This window comes from Gymnogyps californianus, chromosome 4 (assembly GCF_018139145.2).
Source record: "Gymnogyps californianus isolate 813 chromosome 4, ASM1813914v2, whole genome shotgun sequence".
Lineage (NCBI taxonomy): Eukaryota > Metazoa > Chordata > Aves > Accipitriformes > Cathartidae > Gymnogyps > Gymnogyps californianus.
The window spans coordinates 27,453,846-27,478,823 of record NC_059474.1 but is presented as its reverse complement, the minus strand read 5'-3'; the positions used below and the strand labels follow the sequence as shown (position 1 = coordinate 27,478,823).

The 24,978-nt window shown below is 36.2% G+C and overlaps 1 protein-coding gene across 1 annotated transcript in view; it reads left to right on the top strand.

Moving 5' to 3' along the window:
• ATP8A1 (ATPase phospholipid transporting 8A1) overlaps positions 1-24,978 on the top strand; it is a 125,593-nt gene that overhangs the window by 84,388 nt on the left and 16,227 nt on the right. The window contains exons 28-33 of the mRNA XM_050895569.1: positions 4,722-4,796; positions 4,925-5,047; positions 7,542-7,620; positions 11,586-11,647; positions 17,288-17,344; positions 17,830-17,937. Coding sequence (XP_050751526.1) covers positions 4,722-4,796; positions 4,925-5,047; positions 7,542-7,620; positions 11,586-11,647; positions 17,288-17,344; positions 17,830-17,937 — 504 coding nt within the window. The remainder of the gene's footprint in view (positions 1-4,721; positions 4,797-4,924; positions 5,048-7,541; positions 7,621-11,585; positions 11,648-17,287; positions 17,345-17,829; positions 17,938-24,978) is intronic.

The following is a 24,978-nucleotide window of genomic DNA, read 5'->3' as shown; positions in this document are numbered from 1 at the left end:
TTTAAATGTCTGCTCAGTACTAATCAAACAAGTAATGTAATAGATGCCATTTAATCTAAAATACAGCCTTTTTCCTAGCCGTTTGTGGGGTGATACGAAATAAGTGCCATTGGTTTCTTGGCTCAGAAAATGGTGAAGGTCTATAGTAATACTCCTGCACACTGATTTAGTGTTTATCGACATTTGAGCTCCTATTCATAAGAAACTAGAAGTGATCTGTAATAACTTTTTCTGCTCTGTGTCTTGACTCTGTAGATATTTAAACATGGACCGCATCTTTTGTATGGGACTAGTCCCAGTAACTTTAGAGGTTATATTCTGAAGTATCATTCTAAATTGCAAGTGAAAACTTTGAATTTCTAGTAGTCTGCTAACGTGCATTATTAAGCCTGTACCAAGCCTCACACTCACATAGGATAAGCCTATGCAGAGTCTCATACTTATTTTGAGGGGGCTGTCATTACCTTATAGTGATGGTTGGGATTGAGATTGATCTAGCGATTGAGAACTCCTTTGTGGATTGGTTTTGGTTTTATACTTACCATTACTGCGTATACTCTTTTGTTAAACTACTCATTTTGTGAAGTTACGCAAATCTCCCTTCAACATCGGCGGGACAAAATTTTCCTGTTCCTACTTTTTGTTCTGCTAGCTAGCAATAACTAGTAATAACATAAAATAACTGTTTTATGTTAAATAAAAAAGGTTTACAATTTAAAAAAAATAATAATTTTTGAAGATCTGCATAGGTCATTCATGTTTCATGTAGGGGAAAATTCAAACAAAAGAGTAAGAGACCAGGACACAAACAGAAGAAACAGATTCATGGAGTTCACATGTAAAGTTCAGTCACAGATCCTTAAACATGGCCATTTGTAACAATTTAAGTGACACTACGTAAACAATTCAGTTATACTAAGTAATTAGGACTGTAATGGCCTCTTTTTCGTTCCATAAACTTTGGATGACGGTTATCTTTTTTTTTTTTTTTTAACACCACCCCCCCCCCCCCCCCAGCCCTCTTCATCCCAGTGCTGAGTTACACACTTTCTGCTGCTCATGTCCATAAGTTAAGTTTACCATTTTGTTCCCAGTTTCCTTTGCCTGACACATCAGATGAATGCCTGTGGTCATATAGAGACCAGTATCATGCATAACCCCAAACATGAGCAGGCTTTCTGTGTATACTCACACTGCTTCCGAGCTGTAGAGTTTAGGTGCTGTTGTTCAATATGCCATAGCATACTTAATGTATGCAAACTGCATCGACTTCAGTTTAAAACACAGACAGCAGAAAGTGATTGTGCTCATGCCCACTTTTCTGCATTATATGGTTTGAAAACTTAGAAATACAAGGATCTGCATTGAGGCCAATCTTATTTTAGATGGGCTGTGAACCTAATCTTTCATTTTCAATGGAAATTACGTAGCCATTGAACTATAAAATGGTCTGAATTTTCACTTCCCCCTCACTTACATAGTCTAAATTACTTCTTAAGGACACCTATCACCTGTCCTTCTGTATAGGGGTGCTGGATTAGTAATTTCAGCTGTTAGAGTAGGACCTACGCCCTAAGAGAGAAGTGGCTGAGTCTGCTCCTAAATTAGTATCATGTACAACATGTCCTAAAAACTTATTTTGCAGGTACAGCTGCCTTCATTGTCCATCATAATTAGGATGAAATACAGTTGTCCATGAATAAATTTCCCACTGTGGAGCAAGTGTTTCTTGTCACTGTCACTATTAATAATGTAGTAAGCGCCATAGTAGTTTTTTCATGTATGGTTAAGAGCGTAATTTTGTAGGGTCCAAAGTTCAGAAGTTAGAGTAAGTAGGTGGCTTCTTTTCTTCCCCTCTTACAGTTTGAGATGAAGGCTGTATTTATCCTTCCTGCTTTTTTTTCTCCTCTAGATCTGCTAATTATTTTTGAGCCATAGGTGTTCTTAATGTGAACATTCGAATACTGTCTTGTAAACAGTAGAAAATCCATGTTTCTGCTTAGATATTAAAGATGCTCTGTCTCTTAAAGTAGTATATCTGGTATTCCACTAAATAGTAGTGTTTCTACAACAGAGGGCATTGTTTTTAGCCACATTAAAAGGTTTCTCTTCCCAACCATTTTTTTGATAGATTCAACAAGAACTTTAGAACCCAGGGGTGCTACCAAATTTCATTTCTTCTGGGCTTGAATCTAGAGCTTTCACCAAGATATGTTCCAGTTCCTTATTACACTAAACTGAACTAAAATGCCTATAACTTGCATGCTTTCTTTGGAAGAAAGTAAATGCTAAGATTTCAGGAAGTTAATATTATGCCTTAAAGGATTTCTTTACAATTCTACAGTAAAACTATTTTCAGTTTAAATAGCTTGAAAATTTTCACTTAAATTCTGTACAAAATAAAATTGAAAGCAACAGGGTTTTTAAGAAATAAAATTATGCATAGCATTTCTGAGAGGCTTGGTAGCAACTTCATATATGCCGTTCCATTGTAAATTAAAATTTTATCTTAAATACTTGCATTTCTTTGAAACAGTCACTCCAAAACATTTTCAAGAGTTGCTTAACATCACTTACCTTTGATAGTAGTGAATACGTGGAATAGATTCAGTACATGTATTTAGGCCTTTCTTTTTAAATTAGAGTTTTGTAACATTTTGACTGCTAGTTAAATCACAACAGAAAGTTAATATTCTTTCCATATACTCCTTGGTTATGAAGGGTCAAGTATATGTCTACTTGCGGTCTGTTTTATTTTCTTCCTGGAGAGTAGTACTTTTGTTAAACTCTGTCTGAAATTACCAGCAATGAGACGTGTGCGTATTTATGCCCAGCTATTGAGTCACATATTCGCTATTAAAACTGTCCTTTTTGACCACCCTAACCCTTTCAAATTAAGAATTCTAAAATTTACTCCAGTATTTGATACAAACAAGAAAAAAATTCAGGGGTAAATCACATAATAATATCTGTCCTTCACTCCTCTCCCAAGAGCTGTCTTCCTAGCCATCTTCCTAGGTTGGAAGTGAAATAATGTAGGAACTACGTATAATGAGAAGGTTGAAAAGAGAGAAGGCAGTTGAGGAGCACAACTTGTATCCAGCAGTGGTGATGAGGTTCTGAATTAGGTTCACATGTTTAGCTTAGTTGTAAAGCATCCAAAAAACTGCTGATGTTGAATGCATAATTAATTGTTCAGTAATGAATAACTGATTATGCACTCATCTCGCTCCCTCATACTCGACTACTGAGAAACTGCTGCTAACAAATGTCTGCTAAATTCATCACAGTTAAATCATAACTCCTATTTCAAAAGTCAAAAATCAAAATACGCAAGAGCTTATAAAAATGTGATTCAGCTGGCATAAAGTAATTCCATTGTCTTTTCAGTGAATAGACTGAAAGGTTAGAAATAGTGCTTGTTACTGTTAAATCAACCAAAGTAAAGAAATCTAGCGTTATTAGACTTCAGAAAATTCAGTGTATTCTATAGCTCTGTATTGCAGTCTCTAACATTCATGACTTTGTATGCAATCTTGTTCCAATAATTGGCCACCAAAAAAAGCTGTTTACTTTTCATTTATTGGTTGAAACAAATAGCAATTTCGGCTGGATTTTACCTCCCATTTTTAGTATTAGTAGTTGCTAATTTCAGGGGTTTTTTTCATCTCAAAGTATTCACAAACATGTTTAACACATGATAAAAAAAATCTAAGCTTGGTCGTAGAATCTGATCACTTGGAGGCCAGCCTGGGTACATATTGATAAACATGAAATGTGAACTCTAGGAAAGTCTCCACAAAGCGGCATCTAAAAATTCACTTGAAAAACAAGTCTTAAATTGAGTAGAATGTTGTTTGTTGTAGAATGTGACTAACTTCTGTCACCTTACAGCTTATGTTTGTTATAGGCAATATAGTTTCAGTGTAACTTGTTAATAAACATTCATCAGACATGCTGCTTCTCTACTTTGTCATTGAACTAATGTAAGCATGAAGTAAGAAATAGAAGAAAGCAGTCATGCTGCATGCTATACTGAAAACCATAAGAAAATGTGTTATCCTGCCTTTCAAGTTAAATTTGATTTTTTTTAACCTTTTAGCAAAAAGTGATAAAACTTACGCAATGAAAGAGATAACCGATTGCCTCTCTAAAATACTCTGTAGTTGAGTTAGTGCTTGTTAACTAAGTAGTTGTACTTGATTTAGTGCTCTGGTAAAGCCTCACCTCATGAGTTTCATGTATGAGGAAGGAATATTGGTACAGTTTTCAGTTTCAAACTGCAGCTTACTGTATGAATTCTATTAGTTAGGAGGTTTGCTAATGATAAGAAGATGACTGCTTCGTATCTGTAGGTGTTTCCTGTGATTACTTCCCCCCCGTATTTTTCAGAATTTTTATTTCATTTAGAATTAAGTACAATACAAATGGACTGAGCTTAAATCACTCTTAAAGAACATGACATTTCTTCTGAAAATAGCTACCTCCTTGAAAAGTTTTCATACTTAGATGGAATTGCTCACATATTTAACTAGATTGCCCATTATCTGTTCTTGAACACAAGTTGTTGTGGTTTTTTTTCATACAGGTTTAAACTAGAACATTTTCAACTGTGTCGTGAATGTGTTCTAGGGATACCTCTTTTTGTGAAGCTGAGGAAAAAATCTGTTTATCATACCTTGCAAGGCATTTGAGTAATATACGGTTCTCCTCTTTTTCAGATCTGGTTTGCATTTGTCAATGGCTTTTCTGGACAAATTCTTTTTGAAAGATGGTGTATAGGTCTTTACAATGTGGTAAGATGATTAGTGTGTTTTCAGTTATTTTCAACCATAATCATGAAAGTTTCTTGAGTAAGCAATCTTTAAGCAAGTCCTCGCCTCTAAAATTTTGCTATATTTTTTTTTTTTAATCCATCTGCTAGATGTTTACAGCAATGCCTCCACTAACTCTTGGAATATTTGAGAGATCCTGCCGAAAAGAAAATATGCTGAAATATCCTGAGTTATACAAGACTTCCCAAAATGCACTGGACTTTAATACTAAGGTAGATTTAAAAAATCAAATATAATTAAAGCAGAAAATAATAGGAATTCAGTATAGTTATCCTTTTTGTTCTATGCTGCTCATAATTAAAAATAAAGGGGATTTTTATTACTACTATTTCCAGTTGTCCACTTTTCCGTGAATGGTGCAAATCATATTTATCCATTTTTAGCAAGTACAGAAATGGACAGCAAGCATTTTATTTTTTTCAGCCCTGATTTTTTTTTTTTTTTCTCCGTGGGTAATAAAGCTGTCTTCTATAGGCAGAAGTGATTAGACCTCTCTGTCGCTAGACTGTATGTATTTGTACTGTTATATGGAAATGGATTACTGAAGCCTGTGGAGAAGTGTTACAGAGGACAATAAGAACTGTCATTAGATTTGTAGAGGGAGGGACTTGGTACTATTCTTTGTCAATTTGGAGTTGTGATTTTATGGTTTAATTTTGAATTTTGGGAAGAAATACTTGGAGACAGTTAAGAATGTGTCAGGGTGGATCAAAAGGAATCTGAGGCTACTTTTGATGGGAAATGGGCGACATTCATCTTGGAGAGACTAGCACAAGAAGCAGTAAAAGAATGTAGGACTCTTTAATATGTAAAATATACACAATTTCTACAATTTGTCCATAAATAATCTCTTAAAAAAACTAAATGAAACTTTTTCCTGAACCTGCAATTTCATGAATGCCGTGATGTTTGTAAGAGTTCCTTCTGATTTTATTTGATTTTTCTAAATATAATTGGGACATTTCAGGTAATGTCATTGTATGTTGAACTTGGGGACATTTTCAATCTGTCATTGAATTAACAGTGCCTGCATGTGATGGTCTGTAGCAGATGTGCGGAGCTGATACAGCATACTTAGCTCTCATATCTGTGCCACTTGTGCTGTATAACTGGAGTACCCCTATCTATATAGAATTATTTGTCTAAACTATCTTTGTTCACTGAAGCATATGAGATTTTTCTCCTTCCTCGCTTCATCCTTCACCCACAAAAACAAACCTGAAAGTTGTAAGGAAACTAGGGAAAATAGTTTCTTGTGTCACTGTGAATGCTTTACAAATATCAGACTTCTCATGGTCCATTAATACAGACACTTTTGTGTTGTGATAGTTTTAATAAATAACCTAAGTCATGAGTTACAATTGTTGGATTTTTTTGGTTTTAAATAAGTCTATAATATTATAATTATTGCACAGATGTATTGTTGACTTCATTGGAAATTCTGTGGCTATTCCCATACAACACTTGCTATGAGTAAACGTCTACAAACTTCCCAGCTACAAATTCCCACCTATATAAGTTGAATAGTTGGTGTTAAAGATTTGGAAACATTGCTGCCTTGAATGTTGATGCAGATGTTTGTTATGGTAAAAGGGATCAAAGGTTATGAGGTCATGACAGAGGTTAAAGGATTAGCATGTGACAATAAGAATTGGTCAGGAAAATGGAAAAGTAGAACTAATTTTTCTTGCACCCACCTGTGCTTTCTGTCAAATAAAAACTTCTGGTAATGACATAGCAAGAAGGAGAGACAAAGGTTAATGAGTAGCACAAGTTCAAATGTGCAAAGTATTGGAGTGTAAATTGGATCATACAACCTAGTGTAGTTGTATAATCTAACAAAAGACTTTGAGACATTGTGGAAAATGTTGTGAGGCAGGCAACTTAATTTCAATTGTTTGAACACCTTAACACTCATAATACACATGAGTTAGTTACAATAAAGGCTATGATTGTCAAAAGCGTTGTTAATGAAAAAACATGATTGCTATCCTGAAGGAAATGGCTTACATATTTTTGATTAAGTCTTTTTATGTCTTTATACAATATATTATGGAAGGCATCAATAGGTTGTTTATCCTTAAACTTAATACAGTTCTTTTCAGAAGGCATATTTTACAAATGAAAATAAGTTTGAAAGTAAAATTTGAATTATTTAGGAAATACGTTGAAGGAAGTTTAATATGATGAAGCTGTGCACTTCAAGAATGGAGCATGTAAGGAGAAATCTAAGGAAGATACTTTTATTTGTCCTTTTTTAATTCCTTTGTATGTGGAAATATGTAGGTAGGTATATGTAAAACTCAGGTTTTGATTGTTCTACTGTCCAAATTTCATATTACACAAAATAAATAAATTATAAAAGCTAGAGTCCTTTTTAGTTCTTTACTTAGAATGTAGCAATTGTTCCAGTTGTCTGGTTTAGTTTAATTTTTCTGATGATGTTCCCATATGTATACATTTTCATTTCCCTTCTGATTTGAAATTAAAAGGAGGAGATAATACACACTTTTTTCCAAAACATAAAAATAAACAAATGACCCATGAAGAGCTAGGAGGCAGAAAGTGCCTGTCAGTTATATTACTTCACAGTGGTGGCCTGACAGAAACACATTTTGTGAATCTAACACACAGAAAAAGAAAGGTCAGGGTTCACAGAGCTAGTTTATTGCAAATGGTTCTCATGGATTTTCTGTTTTCTCTTAGGTTTTCTGGGTTCATTGTTTAAATGGCCTCTTCCACTCATTCATTCTGTTTTGGTTTCCACTAAAAGCCCTCCAGCATGGTAAGTATTATGAAAAATAAAAACATTGAAAGGTGCAAAATATCTAAATAACTTCTTTTTTCTTGGGAAAGCTTTATAAATACTAACAGTTTTGTGTGATGAAATTTCAAGAGACCATTTCTAGAAATAGAGCAGATGCAGTATATTTAAAATGTTTTATTTAAAATCTGTTTAAAAGTAGGAGTAATATTATGTATATATGCATAAAACTATATAAATAGGTTTTAAGTAAACTGAAACAAGGTGGAGAAAAAGAGATTGCTTTTTTTATGTATAATATGCTACCATGGTAAATACCTACAAGATCCTAAATCACTACTGTCCCTTGCATTGTCTCTTATGTTTTGTAAGCTTTTATGGCTGATGTGTATACCTTCTCTCCTGTTACTTCAGGAGCATACTAACCCATTAGTTTACATCTATATGAGTAGACTTGTGACAGAGGAAACTGGGACATCTTGGACAGCTCAGTCCTGTTATTCTTCTAGTTCAACTGTTGTATATGCACCTGAGTTTCAGAAGGAAATGGGACAGTTGGGAGGAAAACTGTATTAATTAAAGGAAAGTTGAAAGCACTGCTTCCAGTTTGTGGGAATGGGGGGCGGGGGGCAGCAGAGCTGTCATAGGGGTAAGGTTTTGTTTTGCTTCACTTTGTGGGGAGGAAAAAAAAATGTGTACCCTGCAGCTTTTCAGTAAAATTAGTAGTCTTCTCAGTTTCCCTGATATAGCCAGGCAGTCTACCCTGACATAGGGGACAGAAATATTCTCATGGACATTTTGGAACTGTTGAGACTGGATAATGAGACGGTCACAGCTGCTTGTGCCCAAAAAGGTTAAGGGGAAGACTTCTTGCAGAGTATTTTATACTCAGTGACTTCTGATGGGTAAAAGGAAGTAGGTAGCGGCCTGTTTGCTCTGAAAGGCCACTCACATCACACTGGATGTGAGTTCAGTGGCAGCGGTTTGCATTGGAGATATTCAGACAGCCCAGAAGGAAAGAGGTCACAGAATGTCAATGCATACTCTAACACCACAACCTCAAATCCAAACCAAGATCCCCATTCAAAGCTGTAGCCAGTCCATGGGAGAGATTTATGCATTACATGATGGAGAAATGTTTAATGAGTGTATGTGGTGATGCAGATTAGAGTTCATGTGTGAATGACAAAGCTGAGATACTTGCATGAGCACTTGTGAGAGCACTGTAGCGCAGGCCTCTTCGGCTCACAGCCACCGGGCTAGAACGGACATGCTGGCAAGTGGCCTCTATAACTCTGAACAAGCTGCCCTATATCTTCTTCTTTCATTCCTAGAGAAAGACCAGGTGAGCAAGGAGAGCAGAAATGGGACCTGGGGATTGTGTACATGGTGGGCGGTATAGCCAGTACCCATCATGGGTCCAGCTGGTGCACAGAGTTCTGCATGAAGGGGAAAAGAGCACAGGATGGGAGCTGCTGTTAATTAAATCTCTGATGGCTGTGTGTGTGAAGAGGAAAGGAAAATAATGCTATTAGTTTCCTAGGGAAGAGCTGATGACTGCCAGAGATATCCACCAGAGAGAGGAACTTCTGAGAACAAATCTCAGCTTCCACCTTCTTTTAGCAAAGAAGAGGCGCAGGAGGATCCTGAGACATGAAAGGAGGAATGGGAAGAATGGGGGATAGCTCAGCTTTGTGCGTAAGAGTGCGTAAGAGTACTCAGTCCCAGCACTCTGACTGATGGGAACAGATTTAGCTGCCTGCCTATTCCTGTTTTATCCTCATTATGCTCTTCACTGCTAGGTATATATTGTTAAGCAGTGGAGTGCATGTTTGAGCAGGTATTTATTAGAACGTTGAAAATCAAATCTTGAAGATCATGAAAATCTCTCAGAGCTCATAGTCATCCTTTTCTCTGAACATTTTCTCTTGTTTACTCTTTAGTCTCACTTGTCCACCTCTTTCTTGTCTGTAAGTGGAAAATTTCAAACTGCATGCATTGTAGTAGAGTCTACCAAGAAATGCGATCAGAGAATAGGTATGGATTGGTAAGAATTGCTTGTCAGGCTTTGCTCCATGGGACCTAACCATTGTACAGTACGCAAAACTAGAGTCTTTGCACTCCATGTACTGTCATGTGGATATGAAAAGTGACGAGGACTTAAATCTTCACAGAAGCTTCTTCTGATGCAACTTTGTCAACGTAACAGTAAATGAGAGAAGCCAAACTTATATGTACAAGTAAACCCATGAACTGCTCCCTTTTTTGTATAACCTTTAAAATGAGCAATGGTTTCAGCTTTGTTTTCAGGCTTCCAGAGCTCTTGTAGTCCTTTGTGGTATGCTACTCTGTCCAGAGAGAAATTTAAATCGGGAAGTGCCGGGAATGCAACCAGTATCACTAGAGCTAAGGAGGCAGCCATTGTGAGCTCCTCATCTTGAAATGGGAGAGGGCTGGATTAAGGAGGACTATTAGCAAGTATTTTTATTCTTTGTGTGTGTGTGAATTTTCACCTGTTGTCTCTTCTAAAATATCAATAAATAGAACTTTTTTTTCTGTGGTAAACTGGCCTCATAGGTCCTGAAAAGCTTTTAGAAAGGAGCACTCTTCACCCACAACTAAAGTGTATTTCATTTTAAGCATGTGTGAAGGTGATATGAAGGCTGGAAAACACTCAACACAAATATGAAAATATACTTAATTAGCAGCATTTAATATACCATATGCTAGCTGAGGATAGTGGAAAAATAAGTGTTTTCAACTACAGACCATTTTTATCAGCTTGTCACCTTCCTCTGGCCAGCCCGATCAGAGGAGTTTTAAACCTACCCCCCAAAAAAACCCTAAACACCTTTATTCTTTTTTTCCCCAACACAGCTTTTTAAAAACATCCTTCCTTATGCTCTCTCAGCATTAGTAGGTTTTATTTTTCCTTTTTTTTTTTTGTCTTGTACTTTTATCCTTCCTTACTACATGCACAGTATTTTGATATTTCTTTATATGATGGCAGTAAAAAGCAATATCCCAGTGATTAGAACCTCTACAGCAGAGTAAGTGTTCTGGTTTAGTTGCGGTATATGAACAATTGTGAGTGCTAAAAGCATTTCTAAACTGAACATGTAAAAATTTAGCAAGCTCAATACTTCTAATTGAGAATGAGGAATTCCCTGTAGATAGTGTGTTGTCCCACGTCTGCCAAGAACTTTCATAGAACTGGGATCAGAAAAGCCCGTGCTCTAGCAATAGTCATAAGTTCTGCTAAATAAGCATAAATGCACTGCTTCAGAATTCTGAACTTAAGAACCACAGTAGCTGTGATTTTTATGCAAACACATCTCTTTGAGGCACTGACTCTTTGCATCAGTGCTGTGTGTCTATCCGTACATGCAAAATGGATATGTATTTATATGGATCCACAGATTTGAGTTAGGTAAATTTTGAAAATGTTATGAATAACAAGCATCGCAAGAATAAAAATTGAGTATGTTTTATGTTTTTACTTAAACTGAATCTCAGAAATATGGATAAGAGCAAAGATAAGTTTCTATACCAAAAATACCCAGAATCAGTGAAAATCTGACTCTCTAAGCTTTCTGTTTACTTATATGTTACAATCAATGTACACTATAGCTATTATATTTCATATTTTTCTGAAAGTAAGATACTGTCTCTCTGATCTTAAAAGTCACTCTAATTGAATTATTACTGAATGCAATATTACTTATATTGGTATATGATGTTACAAAAAGCTCCTGTTTCTAGGGTAATTCCTGAAGTGACTGAACGTTTTAATGGACTAAAAATTACAGAAGTCATAGCTCTCTACTGTTCAATACAGTTCAAGGTGAAATCTGCTCTTAGTACCCTGTAGGAAGTGCTACCATGTCTTTTGTACCAAAAATAAGATTTTTTTTTTTTTATATATATATATAGTGCTATTGTGGATTTTTAAATGTTTTTCTTTTTATCACTCTTTCCTTCTCCAGGTACTGTATTCGGCAATGGTAAAACTTCAGATTACCTGCTTCTGGGTAACACTGTATACACTGTAAGTTTTCCTACAGCTATCTGGTGCTCTTATCAGCTGACTATCTATATTGGCTCTATTTTTAACTCTTAAAGAGATGTAGTTTTATTATTATTTATAATTCTCTACATAGAAGACTTGATTCATTGTAGTGCCTTAAGAATAAGAAATGGCTCTTGAATGACTCTTTGAGAAGCTTTTAAGTGCATTTTGCATTCTAATTCCAGTTTTTTAAAACAAAGCAGTTTAATAAAGATGCAGAAGATACATCTGTCCTTTAGTGGAAACTTTCTATTTTTTTAAATAATGGGAATTGTAATTCCCTAATTAGCACACTCATTAATTTAAGGTAAGTTTCTGCGTTGGAGAAATCCCAGGTTATTGGATATGGAGCTGGTTGATACAATTCTGTTCTCCCTCTCTTAATTTATCATGGGGCCTTGAAAGAGGGATAGAGCCACATGGAACCAAGGTTTGTGGGATGCCTCTTCGGAGACAACCAAACTGCCAGAATTACACCTGACCCACACCTGACAGTAATCTTCTGTTACTCTCATAGATACTAGTCATTATTGGGTTTTTTTCTTTTAATCTTTTATCTCGTAGAATAAATGAATGAAGCTAAATATCTGTTTTTCACTTGCTAGGTATCAATGTTACCCAGTAGATGAGGGTTTTCCAAGATCTCTCTTAGAAGTAAAATTAGCCTTGTGCTTACTCTCCTCTGTTCTTCAACGTTAAGAGTTTAATTAATTTTTCAACTTCCCGTTGTTGGCAGATACAAAAAAGAAATTAATTCTTCCATCAAAATAAGGGGGCTGTCATACAAATACAAATTCACATCAAAATCGATTTCCTTAGGGAGCAGGGAAACATCATAACTGAAATAAAAGGAAAGTATTCTAGAATACATTGTAGTCCTTTGAGAATGTAGCTACTGTCGACATCTCCTATGTATGAGAGAACATTTTGAACAGTGTTTTCTGGTCAGCTAACCAGAAGGATTAAAGAGCATAAAGGGCCGAGTAACCACAGCCCATTCTGTGTATTTCCTACTGCTGTGGCAGTTGAAGTAAACTGTTTCTTCTGCCAGTCAGTACACGGACTCTAAACTGGTTCTTTCAGGCACATTGAAAAATTGTTTGTTCACACATTCTCTTAGAAGTTTATTTGCTCTGCACTTCCCTTTCCCTGTTGCAAAAGGCAAGCACAGCATGTTTTGTCAGCAGTAGTTGCATATGATCATGCAATCTATCATATGATGAACTGATCTCCATTAGGGATGGATGGAAAATCCTGGTAAGTGTTTTCTGTGCAAGTCTTAATAAAATTAAGATGTAAGGTCACAGTCATTGTCATAGCTCAGTCCTGACAGAAGTAGTTCAACTAACACAGGTCTATTTGTATTATGATCTCATAACACCGAGCAGTGGTTAGAACTCAGTCATTTATCTGAATGTCACTGCTTTTCCCAATATTGATACATACTTCATAAGAGTATCTACCAGAACCACCTGTTGTTCTAAGTGAAACAGGTTCTTCTTGGGGAGAGGTACTCTGCACTGGGTTTTCACCCTGTCTACATGTCATGGTTTAACCCCAGTCAGCAACTCAGCACCACGCAGCCGTTTCCCCCTCCCCCTCCCAGTGGGGTGAGGAGGAGGAAAGCAAAGGAAAAAAAAAGTAAAACTCGTGGGTTGAGATAAGAACAGTTTAATAACTAAAGTAAAATATAATACTAACAATAGTAATAATGAAATATAATAATAATAGTAATGAAAAGGAATATAACAAAAAAGAAGGGGGGGGGGGGGGAGGAAAAAAAACAAACCAGTGATGCACAATGCAATTGCTCACCACCCGCTGACCGATGCTCAGTTAATTCCCGAACCGCGATCCGCGCCTCCCGGCCAGCTCCCCCCTGTTTATATACTGGGCATGACGTTCCATGGTATGGAATACCCCTTTGGCTAGTTCAGGTCAGCTGCCCCAGCTCTGCTCCCTCCCAGCTTCTTGCACACCTGCTTGCTGGCAGAGCATGGGAAACTGAAAAGTCCTTGGCTTAAGATAAGCGCTACTTAGCAACAACTAAAACATCAGAGTGTTATCAACATCATTCTCACACTAAATCCAAAACACAGCACTGTACCAGCTACTAAAAAGAAAGTTAACTCTGTCCCAGCCAAAACCAGGACACTACAAATGTTTCACTGTTGACTGTACTTAGAAGTTGCAACCTTGTTCAGTTCAGCAGATGTTTATTTTATGAATTGTATGTATGTATGTATGTATACATGAGTTGCATAACTTCACCTATTCTAGCACCTAAGCCAAGTTTTCTGATAGCATCTCCTTTTCCTTGATTGCTCTAAAAGTATCCTTTGTATTGGCCATCATTTTGTAGAGTGAGTTAGCACTGTACACTTGTTAATTATTCAACATACTGCTGCAATCACAGCTGAAATTCTTTCCTGAAGCAATCTCAGAACTTCATCCTACCCAGTCGCTCTGCTCTGCGCTTCTTTCCAAAAGCCAGGCTTGGCACCAGGAGAAAACAAGTTACATATGCTGTACTAAGAGTTTACTGGATTACAGTAGGTCCTGTGGAACTGAGTGTTCAAAAAGTGCTGTCGTTTAGATTGTCAGCCATCAGTTGATGGGTAAGTCTTGAAATCTTACGGTACTGCAGAACATCTGAGTATCATCTGTGACATCAGCTGAGTCACAAACATCGAAGCCTGCATTTTCAGATTTGTAGCAACATTTTCCACCACCTTCAGAAATTAGTTAATTTCTGATACTTTCAATACAGTAACTTGGAGCGACTCATTACTGTTTGTCAAGCTGTATCCATAAATGCTAAAACAGAGGTCACAGTGGAATTGTTCTGTCACCTTCTGCAACTAATTTTCAACTAGGAGAGCTGAAACTTTACCACCTTGAGAGACTAATTGCTTGCTGCTAACCTGCAGAATGGCCAAGAATTTCCCAAGAAAACATTATTTCACCATTATAAGTCCAGACAACCTGCTTTTTCATTTGTTTTCCAGATTCTCCATTTTCCTTCAATTCAGGTTGAAAATCTGGGGAGAGATGGGGGTTGCAACTGATGTATTCCTCCTCTTGCATAGGAATTCAAGGAGGTCTGGAGCACACATGAAGTTCTGAGAGACTTTCAGAATTGGAGAGGGGGGATTTTTTTGAAGATTTTTAAAAAATCTGTGCATGTGAAGTGTATGTGCACTGACAGTTGTCAGTCATTGTCTTGAAATATCAAAATTATAAGGCTAAGGTACTTCTCATTCTTCCCACTGCTTTTAATCTGGTTTTAGGAAGTCTACATTCATCACTTGTGCAAAAATCAGTATCAAAGGGATTCAGAAATTAATACAGTTTCTTTGGATCCACAAAGAAAGTCAGGAATGTGCACCGATTCATATCATGTCCTGGAATTATTTCTTCAAACATAAATTTCAAATAGGAGTAGAGTGCCATAAAAATATTTGTACGACCATTCTTGAGGGGTCTTTTTAAAAGCTCAGTGCTTTATACAGAATACCAGTTTGATTTCTTGTTTCCTGGGTAGGATTCAGTGAGCTATTGTTAGTTTGGATCAAGGGGAGGAGGGAGCAATAAAACCCATGTTCGTGAGTAAGCCGCTGTGCGAAGTTGGTAACTTTGTTAGGGGTATCAGTTAAGATGCAAGGAGGATATCTATTCACACAGTGTGTATCTCCTTTTATAGAGACCTGCAGTGTTTGTTTTGTGTTTACATTTTGTCTATGCAATGAGAATTCTTGATCTGATCCTAAAGAAGGATGTTTTCTTTTCTTACGACTGACTCAAAAGTAGCAAGCAAGTGTACCAGATGAGTATTTTTTTCGCCATAATTCATTTTTTTCACTTGTCCAAATATAGCACCAGGACTGGATAGGCTAAGTAAATTATAACACTCATCATGATCCTTAATTTTCTTCTAATTAGTTTTCACACATGTTTTAGATAATGGAATTGTGGCGCTGTGGGTTTGGTTTTTTTTTTTTTGTCCTTAATAATGCAGTGATAGTTGAAATAGGAGATTCCAGAATTAAAAGCTTAAACTTTATAGCTAGGGTGAAAGCTTTCTGGCAGGATTTATATCCTGTGCACCAGACATAGTGAAAGACTTGTCATATATACTTAACCAGTTATTTTCAGCTTCTGATTGAAGTAAATTTCTTCTGAGGCTCCTTGAAGTTCAGCCACAGACAAACTCACATCGTTGCTGCCAACCTGGCCAACAAACTAGAGTTTAAACTATAGCTGTTACAGTTGGAGCTTAGTCTTTGTGACTCAGTTTTTCAGCCTCATGTTCTTCAGATCGCCATAAAGCAAAACTTGTGATACATATTCACAGTCAGTTACAAAATATAGTAACTATTTCTTTGCTAAACAGAAAACTTGTTTGTGTGAATTTCAAAGGAAATAGAGAAACAATTTTCCTGAATCAACTAGTCCTTACTGTGGGATTATAAACTTTGTACTACTGCTCATCGCTAAACTAAAATGGAGCATGTCCTACAGGACAGTAACATGATGTTTTCAGAGACTGCTCCATAAAAAGAGTAAAGATAAGAAAAGAGTAAAGATGAGAGGGAAGAATGAAAATGACGTAACAGACTTATTCAACATGTTATTTGTATGCAGAACATAGGTCTTAGGCTGCCAACATTTAAATCTTTGGCTTTTCAGGGTTTGGTGAAGGTGACTCATTTACTAACGAAGTACTAATGAAGTGAACAAAACTTTTGTTTTGTTGTTTGTTGGTTTGGTTTTTTTTTTTTCAATTAGGCTAATGTAAGCTTGAACAATTGGAAGCTTTCAGCCCAGCGTCTAAATCTTCTAAATCTGTCTTGGTGTAGAAAGTAGTAGTGATCCTCTCCATAACTAGGGGGTCTGCCATCTCTACTGAAGTGGACTACACTTTTCACGAACCTTTCTGTATAACCAAAATACCATCGATAAAGAAGCTAATGACTCAATAAGAGCCAGACTTGCAGAGTTCTAGGAGGCAAGAGAATGTTTAAGACTTCTAATACAAAAGAAGAGTTTTCCAGATCAAATCAGTGGCGATTATTAATGGAAGTTAATAATTCTTAGTGTTATATTACTAGCTCATTACTGAGGTGTATCTTTAAATCTTCTAGTGGCATTTTACTGTGGTCATTTCAAATAGGCACTTGAACTTCAGATTTAAGCGCAAACACTTACAAAGAAGAGGAAAAATACAGCTAGCTGTGGTCTAAAAGAATTTCGCTTTGGGGCTGCTGAGAGTCCTACATTTTTTTGGGAGCAGGTTCTGTTAAAGTGGAAGGGCTATTCCATACCTTCTGCAGGTCCATAGAAATGATTGCCTTTTGCTTTACGAACTTTGGTTTGGATCCTATTACACAGCTAGGTGCATTGACACGCACAGTACTTTGTTGAATATTATTAAGGAAATCACATTTAAATTGAAGAGATTGATTATCCTTTCCTTTATTTCATTTGTGAAAGTAAACATGAAGTATGAAAATCATTAAACTTTTTCTTCTGTTCTGAAAGCTTAACCAAACTGGTAAATTCTGTATGTTAAGTAAGATTCCCATATTAAATAAGAATCCTCTCTCTCTCTTTTTTAAGTTTGTGGTTCTAACTGTGTGTTTGAAGGCTGGATTAGAGACCTCATATTGGACTTTGGTAAGCAAATGTCTTTACCATATTCTCAAATGTTCTATAAATTATGATGGATTAATAATAGTATTCTTTTCTTATTTATTATATTACACCCTTACAGTTTGTCAGCCCTCCCCACAGTATCAAACTAAACTGTGGTTACTGCGTGGAAAGACAGAATATCCACATACAAAAAATAATGTTTAATATTGAAAAGGAGGACATTGGGTTAAGGCTTAAAGTAATCCTTAAACTAGAAAAATCAAATTACTCTGAACTGATTGTAACAACTTAAATTGGCTTAAAATGCAGTAATATTGCTGCTGAAAGTACCATTCTGCTCTAAGAAATAGCTAACTGAAGTAGCAGAGTTAAATTAATACAAGGCACGGAAATTTCATCCAATGTATCAGAATCGCATTGTAAATACTAAGTAGTAAAGATCTTTTTTTATGTCATAATGCATCTGTGATAACTGTTCTGTTTTCTTTTTTTGTTTGTTTTAACAGTTCAGCCATATAGCTATCTGGGGCAGCATAGCACTTTGGGTAGTGTTCTTTGGAATCTACTCTTCTTTGTGGCCAGTCATTCCTATGGCACCTGATATGTCAGGAGAGGTAAAAGTATATATTAACTAATATCCGAATGTGTGCAAAAAATATTATTTCAGTCTTTAGTACAGGATCTTTATTGGATCCTTCTGCTGACTAGAGGTGCATAAGAGAATTGCTTCTTTTATACCTTCAATGTGGTAGCCATGTTTATTTAAAATAGAATGAATTTTTACTCTTGTGAAAATGGAGCTCAACTAACAGGCTGTGATCATATGGTCTAGTGAGGAAGAATAGACAGGTAAGCTGCTTCGCAGTTCTTTAGTAAGTTTTAATTTTCTAAAGAGAAGTCTTGCCAAATTCAGAATTCAGAATTACAGTGCTTGTTTGGCTGGAGGGTTTTTTTATAATGAGGTAGCACAAGTAGTGCATTGGTTAAGGCTGTTTTTTCATCTTCAGTTTTACAGATTTGCTAAGTATTTGAAACTGTAAAATGCCTCAAAAAATTTGAGGTGCCATAACATTGCATGAGCAGCTGCTTGGCATGCGTGCATTTCCTTTTCTATTAATGTGCTGCTTGGAATGCATTATTGTACTGTATCTTTAACCTTTTGACAGTAATTACTGGTTTCCCTTTCATGGATTATCCCATTTGTGTAAACCTGCTCTGAATATTGCAAATAGCACTGAATCCATAAAAGATGCTTAATTGCTGCCTGTGCTGATCTAATTGGGACTTCAGTCCCAAATTTTCAAAACCATTCAGTTCCAGAAACATCTGAAGTTTAGTATTACTTTCCGAGACACTAAAGTCTGCTTCTGGGCATGACCAGTACCTCCTGAGCTGAGAAGTTCAGTGTTCATCCTCAGTGGGAATCAGAAACTGAGACTTCCTGCTTGTTTCAGAAATATATTCTTCTCATGGTTCTCAAAACATCAACTAAATCAAGCCTTACACCAGTAAAAGAGTGCCTTTAACTCCACCACTGTGATATAATTCAGCAATTTAAAAATTCATGCAGGATGTGGGAAATCTAGGTACATATCTCTCCCTCACTTGGAGGTAATTCAGACCCACAAATCTCGCCTCCTACATAAACAGTTATGGGAAAAATAGTATATAGGCATTTATATAACTACTACATTTTAATGGAAACCACAAGGAATTAAGTACTTGGACACCTAAGAAAAAGATGAATTTGAAATTATACAATTTCTTGCTGTTTTTCCTCTCTATTATAATCTCTTACCCATGTATATATGTAGATTTTGTATATTACCATGTTGCCTCCAGGACTCAAAATTAGTTATGTCTGTTATTCTAAATTAAAGTAATTGAAGCTATCATACTTCAGCATTTTTCGTCATATACACTGTATTTTATAGAAGAAATAGAATGTTTCTGGAATTTGTTGTTTTTAGAGATTTTGTAAAAACTTTATACATTGTTCTTTAAGACAGAAGAACTTTTATAGTGATAAGCACAGTGGGAGCAGCAGGGTGTGTTATACTTGGTATGACATAAAGGTGGCTACTTCACTGTTGAAATGACTGCATATTTTACTTAGTACATGTTCAGTCTCTGAAGTTATTGTGAGAAAAAGATGTTTTTGAAGGGAATGTAATTCCTATGAACTTGGGAAAATAGTTCTTCATCAAGAGATGTAGCTGTCAACAAAAATAAATACTCTTGGGTTTTGAATTCAACATGACACCAAAGTAGTCTGACTTATGAACCCAAATTCATTTATTTGTTGTGATAAAACCGTATCTGTACTTGAAACGGATAGTCTTATTTTGTTAGTGTGTTTGCTTATGCATGTATGTGTATATGGTAGCTTCGATGTGTGTACATGCGTGCAGTTGTTTGAGGGGGGTGGTGTTGGGTGAGGTTGGTTTTGGTTTTGGTTTCTTTCTAAGAATATAGTTAGAAGTCTGTAACATCAGAATAAAGTCTGCTAAACATCTCATAGACCATAAGAGCTTATTTTAAAAGCTCTGGTCTAGCTTTTTGAGGTGTACTCTGTGTGGCTAAAAGTCCTGTCAACAAATACTGCAGCTCAGACTGGAAGCGGGATTTTTGTATGCTCTCCTGGAAGTCCCCTCACTGACCCGGGTGGTCTCTGGCAGGGCAGAATTCACTGGGTTTCTCTGAAGCAAGTCCAGGCCTTCCATAAGTATTTGAACTAAAAGATTCACAAATTTAACTGTGGAAAAGATTGTGGTGTGATAGAAACAAATCCATATGGACATCTCTGCTTGCCTGTGCAAATACTGCTTGTCTAATTTCTTCAAATGTGCAAGTCAGACTTGAAGACTTAATCCAGATACGTTCAGCAGAAATTAAATGAACAAGTCAAAAGCTGACCTCTACTTCTGTAGCTTTTTGTCTGTTTTGCCTTGGCCTGATCTGATAAATTATGCTGAAGGGGATTTTCAGGGCTTTTGGGGTTTTTTTTCCCAAATGTTTTCATTAAAAATGCCCCTTTTTTAATAAACTGTAGATTTATAAGGAGATTTTACTAACCATAATCCTTATAAAGTTTGTGTGTATTCTCTTTCAGCTCCTTAGAGCTGGTAACAAGAGTTCTACCTTAGTAGGTTTATAGTCTTGCCAGTCAGTATTCTTGATACAATATTCATCCAGCCATTCAGTCCCAACTAGATGATGATATCTGTCTTCTACAAACATCTTTTTCATGGCTTCTTTTAGACAGAAAAGAACCTACTGAAACACTATAATAAGGATTCAGTCTAACTTCTTCATGTTAATGTGATGAAAATAGTAAGATTCTTGCTACTTATTGGTGGTTCTGTTCCAAGAAAATAAAATACTAATGCTCTTGAAGGGGAGAGAAAAGGCATATGGACCTGATGGAAAACTTGGATGCAGAGGAAAGGTTTCATCTAAATATTTTGAAACTTGGATATTTCATCTATTCCTATAAAACACCTCTGATAAATGTGTTTAAATGGAGAACGCTACAAGATAATGCCTCAAGAAAAAAATAGAGTTGTAATAGATGAAAAGAGTCTGTTCATGCTGCAAAAAACACTCTTACGTTGGAGCACTGAAGCTAGCAGCCCAAAGTTAAATCATAAGAATTGTTGGTTTGTGTTCATCTTTTAGTATCAAAGCATCACCCAATAACTTACTGAACAAAGAAACAAGTATGTCACATAGTTTTTCAAGTTTTCCCTACTTTTTACACTAATTTTGTTTCCATCATTTTGTGTATCATTCCAATTGTAGAGAAGATAATTGAAGTTGGCATTTACGTATGTGTTGCTGTATGTTAGTAATACAGAAGGAAAGATTGTAGAATGCTGTACTCTAAAAGAAAATATAGTGAAATGAAAGATGATGACTTTCTGACAGAGTGCCACTACCCCCCTTTCTTTGACATGTTCCTAATACTATAATCGAGTGTATTTTTCTTTCTCTCTCTTTTGCTCTGAGTTTTCCCAAAAAAGCCAAACAAGGACCCCTTTGATCCAAAATGCCCTGTTGATCGAGAATACTGAGGCAGTTCTGGCATCAAGACCTTTGTTTTCTGGTCTTTCAAGATTGCTACTTCCACACTGGACCAACTCATCCCAACTGTACAGTACTGTTCCTCACAGTGTGGGAACTAGATGGCTCTCCATGTTACAGTACTCCTAAATCCTATAAATAGTGGTGACTAGGTTGCCAAATAGGTAGTGCACCAGAAGAGTTGAAATGTGGCTTCTGGCTCACATAAGCAGAGGTATCCTGGCACAAGTGTTCTCCTGATATGAATAACTGGTAGTTATATAGCTGATATCTGTTCGAGACTGATAACAGGCATCTGGGTGATAATAGGTGAAACATGTTTCCTTAGTAAAATTCTGACAAAACCTTAGAATCAACATTCAAACAAGAAACCAGTTACATTTTGTCAACCTTAAAACAGTTTCTATTCCAGTTTTTAAAATAAAAAAGTCCCTAGTGAAGAAAACTTTATTCATTTTCCCTGATTGATGATGTTCAGATGAAAACTGTCAGTTCACCATTGTCTTTCTGCAGACACAGCCTAGAAGGAAAAATGGACAAAAAATGTGAGAGAAGCAATGGGATTTATGGAGCAGAAGAAAATGGAAAAATAGGATGTAAAATTGAAGAAGGATATGTGATAAAAAAAGGGGTGATAACCTAAGTAGTTAATTATATAGTATCCATGGCTTGTTCAGGTACTGTAGCAGATCAACTTTATGAGTCTTTTAGTGGTCTGAAACAAGACTTACGTATTTTGTCATTAATTAAGCTGAAGTTATTATTTACCTTCATATTATTTTTGTTTGTACTTCAGACTCATTCATTTAAAAATTTCTCTTCTTGAGTTTATTCTAAGAATTAGGGACTATATTATTCTAGTCGTAGACACAGATCCTAAAATACTAGGAATTCAAGTTTTATCTGCTTATAGCAAAGTGTTAAAATACCTTTCCTACCAGGAGGATTTTGGTAGTAGTAGCAAAACATGATTTCTGTTGGAGGGAATTTGATGCACAGTGTATGAGAGAGAAATATGGAAAACATTTCAAAAGTTTTCAGTGATTTTATAACAACTTTGCAGTCTCTGTAACATAGTGTTTATTACAGTACAATGTTTATCTGCAGTAATGTTCATTCCTGCATTTGTTGTCTAGCAGTACTGTCTAGTGTGGAAGCATCTGAACAACCAGCTTTACAGGTTATTTTTCTTACTATTTTACCTGTAAAGATTGTGCTTTTAAGTATAGATGCACAAGAAAAAGAAAGAGAAAAACCAAAACACTTCTTTGTAGGGATTTTGTGGTTAGGTTTAACACCGTTATGGACAAGTGGGTCATAGCACAGGACATCTGTTTTGACCCATTACATGAAACAAGCTCCATTTAATTTCAAAAAAGGTGCCACTACAGACTAGAATGTTTTCATTGCAGACTTTGAGTAAATCAACTGCATGGATCTCTTTCTCTACTACATTGATATAACTGAAGTTGATACTTTTATGCTCTCTCAACAGAGAGAGTAAGTGAAGTATATTTTCAATACTTTTTTAAACAAATTACAGTATTTTCTCATTTTAAACCACATGTAGTTTTGTCATGGTTTAACCCCAGTCAGCAGCCAAGCACCATGCAGCTGCTCCCTCACTCCCCCCGCCCCGCTTCCAGTGGAAAGAAGAATCAGGAAAGAAGGCAGAACTTGTGGGCTGAGATAAGAAAGGTTTAATAACTAAAGTAAAATATAATACAGTAATAATAATAATGAAATATAATAATAATAATAGTAATGAAAAGGAATATAACAAAAAAAGGAGGGGGGGGGGGGAAGGAAAAAAACAACCAGTGATGCACAGTGCAATTGCTCACCACCCACTGACCGATGCCAGAGCTGCAATCTGCCCCTCCTGGCCAACTCCCCCCAGTTCATATACTGGGCATGACGTTCCATGGTATGGAATACCCCTTTGGCTAGTTCAGGTCAGCTGCCCCAGCTCTGCTCCCTCCCAGCTTCTTGCACACCTGCTTGCTGGCAGAGCATGGGAAACTGAAAAGTCCTTGGCTTAAGATAAGTGCTACTTAGCAACAACTAAAACATCAGTGTGTTATCAACATCATTCTCACACTAAATCCAAAACCCAGCACTGTACCAGCTGCTAAGAAGAGAGTTAACTCTGTCCCAGACAAAACCAGGACAAGTTTGCATGAATATCTAAAAGTAAATGCCAAGTCTCTTCATATTTGATGAGGTATTTACTTCGTAGATGTAATTTTTTTTCTTTGAGACTCTCCAATACACAGAAAACTGTTCTGTGATGCTGAACAAAATGCATTTTAAATCTGTGATCTAGTGAATTACCAGAAGTTTCCTGTTGTCCACGTTTTGTCATATTGTGCATTATACCCACTTGAAAGAAATAAATGATGCTGTGATTAAATTGTTATATGTTTTTATATCGAAGTAGTCCTTTTGCAGTGATTGCATTAACTAATGAAGTTTCTGTAACTTACCTAATAAGACTAGCTACCATTTATGTGTCAGTAGGCTATAAAGCTGCTGGAACCTTTCTGTTAATGCTTCCATCCTTGCAATTCAAAAGGCTACTTTTCTTTTTAATGCCACTTAAAAAAAGCAGATTGATTTTTAAAATTATACAGTAGATACATTTCTAAGCTGGTATTGTTATCTCTTTCTTGAACAAATATGGTTGTGCTTTGAGTTGAAAACCTGTAATTGGGGAGGGGGGAAAAATAAACCAACCTGTTGTATACTTCACACTAGTACAACTCCTCACTCTCTTGGGTTTGTTACTGTTATGTGCTCTGAGTCAGGCGTCTTTTTATACACCTATCAGCTTAAAATTATAACACTTACTGGAATAAGAAGTATGAAATTGAGATTAAAAGCAAAAGTTCAGTATCTGCAGAACTTTTTAATTTATTGTGGTACTGTAGATAATGCACTGTAAAGTTCTCCAGAGCACCATCTGTTTCTGCTCTGTCTGACCCAAGGGATCTATAAAACTACTGACGGAAATTGAAGTTAAGGAACAAGCATGTATTTTACAGAATTTTAGATCATTTGATTGAGGTTTGCAGAATCTTTGTGAAAAACAATAATATTCCTTGTTGGATGATTTAGCTGCACCATGTAGGAAAGATGTATTAGAATATACTATATTAACAGTATTAGTTTCTTAAATATTGCTTTTCTCTGTATTATTCCACATAACCTGCTTATATGGAATTGTGCTTGTTAAAATATTAGATACACATCCTTTAATCCTCTTACTGATTTATTTTTTTTACACACAAAACCCCAGAAAACCCCCAAAACCAAAAAAACCCACTTTTTTAAAAATGTAGCTGTCGAGATACTTCAATCTCTAATGAACAGGTCTTCTCTAGGAGGATGTTTGTCTAAAGTCTGATCTGAAAGGGGGAATTTGTTTTAGTTTAATGGAGAGCAAAGCCAGTATTCAGGCTAGTATACAGTCATAGAATGGTTGAGGTTGGAACAGACCTCTGGAGGTCATCTGGTCCAACCCCCCCAACACCTAGAACAAGTTGCCCAGGACCATGTCCAGATGGCTTTTG